Below are 7,606 nucleotides of genomic sequence, written 5' to 3' on the forward strand. Positions count from 1 at the left end.
ACAAAAAAGTTCAATAGAAATATATATTTATTCTCGATCCACTTATTACCACATGTGAAATCTTCATAAATAAGGTTGTAATACACCCCCTAAGTCTAATGAAATATCTGCATGTTCTCCATTCAATTCTTGTATTTTTTTTTGGGTAGGACCACTCCCAATCCAACTACATACATCTTTTTTTACTTTATACACACTTCATGATCACTACTACCAGGCCAGACGTTTAATTTACAATTGTACCTTTATCTTGAATAGATGTACCTTTTCCCTGGCATGATCACCGGATTTCTCATTCCATTCCCCTCCCTGCATATAAATATCCACCCTCAGTGAGTAGAGTGAGTGCTGTTTTTCATTATCATCTAAGTGTGAGAAAAGAATGACAACTACTTTGTATTCTCCGCTATCCTCTACTCTCTCCTCCTCGTCCTCACTCCAGGTAGGAGATTTACACACAGGAATACCATTGTTGTGTGTGTTTTGCGTACCGATAGAGTAGTTTTTTGGCGTGTGTTTGTGTTGGTTTGATTTTGATTTGTTTGGTGATGGAAACAGGAGAAGAAATTGAGAATCCCAATTCAATCAGCGAAGCCGGGTCTTATCCTCAAGCCTCTGCGGTCGTTTCCTTCAATCCGAGCTGCTACTGACTTCTCTTCGTCTCTTGATACTGGTGAATTTTGTTATTTGGTTTTGATTTTGGCCAATTATGATACATTTTTTATTGTGAGTTTTTGATCGATTGTAATGGGGATAGGTTTGAGCACCGAATTGGATGCCGTAACAAGTTACAGCGAGATCGTTCCGGATACTGTCGTTTTTGATGATTTTGAGAGGTGGATTTCTAATCCATGAAAGAAGTAGCTAGGAATATCGGGACTTATATTCTTCATTTGGATGGAAACTGGATTGGTGATTTTTGCTTTTAGTTTCAGTTTTTTGTTCTTGATGTGTTGATTATCCGAAACTGTAAATGCTATAGGTTTCCTCCGACTGCTGCCACCGTTAGTTCCTCCCTAATCTTGGGTATCTGTAGCCTTCCTGATACAAAGTTCAGGGTAATTATCCAATTTTTTCATGTTTCTTTTGGAGAGATAAATATTGCAGTCTTTTATTTAGTTCTTTTCCCCTCTTCTGGATAATGACAGACGAGTCTATATCTGCTTGCTGTGATTCTATTTATGTAGAATTAAGCTGTACATAGTTGGAAAAGATTAAGTAAAATGCCTGAGATATATTATATGGATATGCTGCCTTTGTAATTTTCTTTATGTCCCGATATATGGAAAAAGTATTTGTAACGCAAAACACTTTAACCACTGAGAACGATTTAGTTTTCTGAATTGCATATTCATAGATACATGATTAATATCTACTGATATAGATGCATTGCTATTTTATTTTGTCTTTTAAATAGAGTGCTGTTGATACTGCATTGGCGGATACACAGTGTTATGGCTTGGAAAACTCCGATGATCGCATGTCTTGTTTTGTCAACAAGGTAGGTTTTTTTTAAGCTGCATGTGTTTAAAAATTTCTCTTCTAATTATCTAGTTATGAACAACTGATTGTATACTGTTGATGATTGATATCTGAAAAAGTAGGCCTTGGTAAATATTGGAGGTGATCTTGCAAAGCTTGTGCCTGGTCGTGTTTCTACTGAAGTTGATGCCCGTCTTGCATACGACACACATGCTATTGTTGAGAAGGTAACTGTTACCTTGAAAATTTGTAAAATATTGGTTTGGCACCTCTATAACTACTTCAGCATACAATTATCATAACCTGGAAAGTGTTACTTGCAAAGTTGCTAAAATGAGTTCTGTTCTGAAGTGCGTTTGCTACCAAAGTTTGTCAGCAAGCATCTCTACTTTGTGAATATTTTGTTTTAGCCTTTGACTTATACTTCCATTATATTTATTTATTTACATGCTATATCTAATATAAATCCTACTGACTTTAATCAGTTAACAATTGACTTGAATCTCAGGTGCACGACCTTTTGAAATTGTATCGTGGAATTGATGTACCTCCAGAGCGATTGTTGTTCAAAATCCCGTCAACTTGGCAAGTTAGTGGCAGACTCAGTATATCTATTTTACTTTCTATGAAGAACATCTGGCATTAAACTTTTCTTTCTTATTCTTTGTTACTAACCTTTATTCTTTTTATTCTTTTCTAGGGAATTGAAGCATCAAGGTTGCTGGAGTCAGAGGGCATACAGACACATATGACTTTTGTCTACAGGTATAACAGACCATATTCTTCCAAGATTTGAAAGTGAGAGGTATAGAAGTTGGTTTCAATATAACAATGGTTGAAGTTCATCTACATGTTTCCGAAAAAATTATTTGATCATTGCTGCTTGTGTATTAACTTGTTGGAAACCTGGATGCGATGGGAGGATTCCTCATGTTGATGCTATGCATTTCTCAATCTGGCAAAATAATTTAATGCAAACTTCGATGGTCCATCTTATCTTTCTTTTGTTTTCTTTTTACTTCTGTTCATCTAGCGCAATATGAGGGTTTGGTGTGGGTTATGCTACTATATATTGTTCCCTAACATGAAAAACCATAGTTAGATCCAACATGTCTTTATTAAGGAAAACAGACCAAAGGTTTTATGCATCTTCAAATCCATAGTTGATCATAGGAAGCTTTCCCTATTTATTGGTAGTCCATGGGCAGAGAGGTTTTTGCCCTCTTGATCAAGTTGCCAAGGACAGCCTGAAACTGTAAACATCACGAAGGGATGGTATAGTTCGTGTTATAATGTTTTCTCTTGATCATGTTGTATGTCATCAATTACCATAGTTTCGTAGAAGCAAGAAGTGGACAGGTAGACGCCTAGTTCTCCTTGCTTTAGAAGTTCTTGTATGTCTTGCCTACTTAAATGCTGTTTGTTGATGCGCCCATTATTACACGTGCATTGACATGCATCTCTCATGTGGTTCCTCTAGCTTCCCCACTGTAAATCACTTACTATTAGAATTTTAAATCACCTTTTCTGACGATGGTCATTTGTTCCTAATCAAACTACTTTCGGCATGAAAGATGGCTTACAACTCATGAAATATCAACGTCATTATTCGTGGACATACTTTGGGTTTCACCACCTCTCTAACTACAGTTTTAGCTGGTAATACCATTTTATGGATTGCAGTGAGCTTATATATAAATCAGATCGGACTGGTAATACAATTTTATAGATTTCAATTGACCATATATATATATGTATGAATCAAATCTGACTGTAATTCTCTCATTATGATTTGCAAGTTCACACTGTAAGTTTTGAATACTATGGTTTCATCTAGTGTTGATCATTCTGCGAGTGCTATTTTCTTAAACTACTTTGACAACTCCATGTGAAAGTTTGTGCCTTAGAAATCATGCTCCAAAACGTGCTGATGCATTTATTGCTTTAGTTTCCCTAAAATGTTCCCTATTTTTCATTGCTCTAATGCTTACTCGTAAATCATTTTAACCTATCTTTGGTTATGTATCCACAGTTTTTGTCAAGCTGCAGCTGCAGCTCAAGCTGGTGCTTCTGTTATTCAAATTTTCGTGGGTCGCTTAAGGGTAACTTTGTTCTCTAATTAAATGTTGTGCTTGATTGATACTGTGAATTAGTACAATGAGGCATCATCTCTGTTAGGACTGGGCACGCCACCATAAAGGTGATCCTGAAGTAGAAGCAGCTCTTAGGAGAGGAGAAGATCCTGGGTTGGCTTTGGTCAGTTCAACCATTGTACATTTTTATCTATATCTAATACTTACATTTCAATGGTCTTTAGTTGTGATCTGCTTTGCTAGATTGAATTGTTTCTCCCACATCAGACATGTGGCTGACTGCACTAGATTCTTTTACTGAAGCCAGAAATAGTAGCTTATATAATCATGATTGCATTCACATTTAGACATGCACCTATATCTTGTTTTCCGTAAATCTCAAAAGTGAAACCATTAAACGGTTATGCAAACCATGAAATAAATATACAGGTAGTATCGATATCTTTCATGCTCCGGTTCCAAGTGTTTAGTTAACTCTTGAACTGTCTTTTGAAAATTGAATTTCCCATTTACGCATTTCTTCTTATTTTCTGTTAGAAGAAAGGAAAATTAACAGTAAACAGTTGCTAATGCTTCAGAGATTTATCTCCAATCCAGGTTACAAAAGCCTACAATTACATTCACAAATATGGGCATAAATCCAAATTGATGGCGGCAGCAATCCGTAACAAACAGGACGTCTTTAATCTTCTAGGGTAACTACCCTCTAATGAGCATACTGCATTCCAGAAGTACCTGTTACCTGAATATAATGTTTTTTTTATTTGGTTGGACAGGGTTGATTACATCATCTCCCCATTGAAGATATTGCAGTCTCTGAAGGAATCCGTGACACCCCCCGACGAGAAATATTCTTTAATTAGGAGGCTCTCCCCACAAACTGCTGCCTCCTACAACTTTACCAATGCTGAGGTTCGCTTTCTTTAATGCTCTATTCCAAATCCTAAAATGTGATGCTTTTGATTTCATTTCCTGATCTTCCTCTTGCACCCATTCCATCAGTCAGTGACCTAACTATAGAGATGTATTATTTCCTTATGGATTTATTTATTTCAATCTCATGTAGTACCCGTATCATATCCCTTAGCTCAAAGAATATCTCCACCTGGTCTGTTATCCAGAACTCATCGCCAACATGGCTCCATAGTATTCTCCATTAAATAATTGAATAGCTTTTTGAACTCTTCAATGTTTTAAGTCTTGCGAGTAGGACCTTTTCATATTACATTAATTTCACTCGGTGGAGTAGCAGAGAAAAGCATAGAGTTTGCTGTGTTTCATTCCTATTAGTCATCTGTTGGCCATTTTTACTCTTGAACAATTGCACTTAAGTTAAAGATTCATGCTCATGCTCAATCAATTTCAGCTGGTGAAGTGGGACCAATATAGCTTTGCTGAGGCTTTGGGGCCTGCAGCAGTGGAGCTTCTAAGTGCCGGAATGGATGGCTATGCTAGCCAGTCAAAGCGAGTCGAAGAATTATTTGAAAAGATCTGGCCACCCCCCAATGTATAATGCACATATCATGAAGAACCAAGAAGACCCTTGGTATAATAAAGGTATCAATGCTCACTCCAGCGCCCTAGAATCAACCGGCAGAGGTAGAGTTTCTCAGTAGAAGCTCTAAACATTTCTATTTCTCATTAGAAACTCTAAGCATTTGCAGTGATAACCTAGGAACTTTTGTCCTCTGAAAGCAAAATGGTTTTTAGCTATTTCAACGCAAAACGGAATATTTTGCAGAGTAATGTCTTTAATGTTTGTTTGTTGTTAGCTCATTTCATCATGTTCTGTTGGAGGGCTTGAGGCACAAAATTTGGTTACAGAAAAATTGGCTGTGATTCCCACATAACCAATATACTAAGTATGCTTAAAGTAACCCCTCCATTAATGCAGACATTTTCTGAATGGAGTTCCAATCCAAACTACCAGAAAAACTTGCAAGGGGTATTAACATAATATAAAGGGACAGTGATCATGAAGAAGAAGAAAAAAAAATAAAGGATTTAGGCCTAATTAGACAAATATGTTATATCCTTTGTAAAATTATAGATACATCCTTGAAATCGTAATTGTGATTTAAATTGATATATCTTCAGAGGCAAAAACTTAATTACATTGACATTTTTTGAGATAAATTACATAACACTTTCTCAATCAATGTACTTGTAATTTTGTAATGTCAGATATAATTTACTCCAAAAAAAAAAATGAAAAAATGACAAGACATGACTTGCCAAAAGAATATTAAATTTAACTTCACGGAATGTCAGATATAATTTAGTCAGAAAAGAAATGACAAAACATGACTTGCACAGTTGTCGTAATATTATTTTTGTGTATAAATTACTTGAAGCGGCAATATTAAAAAGTATGCATATATTTATATTAATATAAAAAAAATATTCTCTACTTATAGATGGCGATACATTATATTAATTTTTAAATAAGATAATTATATCTCAAATTACATAAATTTTTAAAAATGAATAGTAATTATTATTATTATTATTATTTACAAAAGTAACTCCACTTCATTTTAATACCAACACATCAATATTTTTTATTATATTGATAATACCTTAAATTTATCTTCTTATCTTGCTTTCCTTTATTTTTTTTTAAAATGTGATTTGTTTATTTACATATTTTATTATTATTTATATATTAAAGATTTATTATTTATTAAATTTACACATAAACAATGTGTCACCACGACTAATATTAAAAAACTATAGTTGAATGACATATAAAAATATATAATGGGAGATAAACACATTATTTACTTGCTATAGAAAAATATTATGTTCATTCTTTTATTGTGTAGTCCTATTATTAAATCATTATAATTGTATAGAATTATATTTTCAAAATAGTTAGTAATAATCTTTTAATTGACCAGGAAGCAGTTTAATTCTATAATTCGAAATTCTTTTCCTAGATTCAATTGACATTAATAAATAGAAATTCTAAGTCCATTCACTAATTATTATATTTTATGACCTTCTATTATAAAATCAATTACGTTTACACATAAAAAACTGATGGTAGTGTTTGCAAAAAAATCAATTCTTAAATAAATTTAATTGGTTAAAGACCATTTGTTCATATGTATTAAACATATACTACGTTTGTTTAATATTTGCACTTATTATTTGATAACAATATTTTTTCTCAAAAAAAATAAATTTTATTGAAATTAGTATATCTAATATTTAATTTTACAAATATTTGTTATTTATATTATTAAAATATTAAATATTAATAAAAAATAAATATTTAATTTAATAATATTTTCACTATGTAGAATAGTTGTTCAGTAATTCATGCACAATAAATAACCTTGCATGGTTGTCAAAACATTTATTAATCAACCATAGCAATTTCAATTTATGTTTTTCTATGATATAGGAATAATCCAATAATATAAACAATAAAACAAATATACTTTAAAATATTAAATATGTGAAATTATAAATTATTCAAATTATTTGAAAATTCTAACATCAACTTTAGATAAGCAATTTTAAAAAAAATTAAAAGGGAAAAGAATTGAAAGTAGTCCAAAAAAAGTTGAAGTTATTTACAAAAAAAATCAAAACAACTAGAAACACCCTCAAAATGCTTCTAGCTTTTGGGTTAAAAGTGTTTTTTTATAACAGTTCCGAAAGCACAAACTGGCATCTCAAATACTTTAAAAATACTTTTCTGAACCTAAAAGTTGAAAAACACTTTAAAGAAGATCGCACAAACACTCCCTTCATCCTATAGTGACACCAAGAAAAGCAAAAATCAGCCCAATACTCTCTCAAACTATATCAATTGAAGTACGAAAGATATAATTCGATTTAAGCTTTTTTCGTGTTTATTTTATGATTCATCATAATCCGTTGTTCAAAAGGATAAAAACTTATTTCATTTAGAATTATGCATCATAGTTCAATTTTTAAAATTTTAAATTTCATTGTTCCTCCTTGCCCTTAATTTTCGAACCCAACATCTTATCCCCAAAAGATACCCTCATTCGCACGGA

At 32.8% G+C, this 7,606-nt stretch overlaps 1 protein-coding gene across 1 annotated transcript; it reads left to right on the plus strand.

Annotated features, from left to right (window-relative positions):
• The first annotated feature begins 282 nt into the window (after positions 1-282).
• Positions 283-5,351, plus strand: LOC105164286 (Aldolase superfamily protein). The gene is made up of 13 exons (XM_011082904.3): positions 283-442; positions 559-673; positions 758-836; positions 983-1,058; positions 1,418-1,501; positions 1,605-1,709; positions 1,991-2,071; positions 2,183-2,247; positions 3,515-3,584; positions 3,661-3,738; positions 4,173-4,270; positions 4,352-4,487; positions 4,942-5,351. Exons 1-13 carry the CDS (start codon positions 383-385, stop codon positions 5,086-5,088), a joined length of 1,194 nt encoding a protein of 397 aa, XP_011081206.1. The 5' UTR covers positions 283-382; the 3' UTR covers positions 5,089-5,351.
• The last annotated feature ends 2,255 nt before the right edge of the window (positions 5,352-7,606 follow it).

The sequence above is a fragment of the Sesamum indicum genome, linkage group LG6 (genome assembly GCF_026168435.1).
Source record: "Sesamum indicum cultivar Baizhima isolate 11 linkage group LG6, ASM2616843v1, whole genome shotgun sequence".
NCBI classification, from domain to species: Eukaryota; Viridiplantae; Streptophyta; class Magnoliopsida; order Lamiales; family Pedaliaceae; genus Sesamum; species Sesamum indicum.

Excerpts from the sequence above, each read along its gene's own strand:
- LOC105164286 (XM_011082904.3), top strand. The coding sequence starts at position 383 with ATGACAACTACTTTGTATTCTCCGCTATCCTCTACTCTCTCCTCCTCG. Across the intron at positions 837-982 it reads GTTTTTGATGATTTTGAGAG|GTTTCCTCCGACTGCTGCCA; the intron begins GTGGATTTCTAA and ends TAAATGCTATAG. Across the intron at positions 3,739-4,172 it reads AAGATCCTGGGTTGGCTTTG|GTTACAAAAGCCTACAATTA; the intron begins GTCAGTTCAACC and ends TCTCCAATCCAG.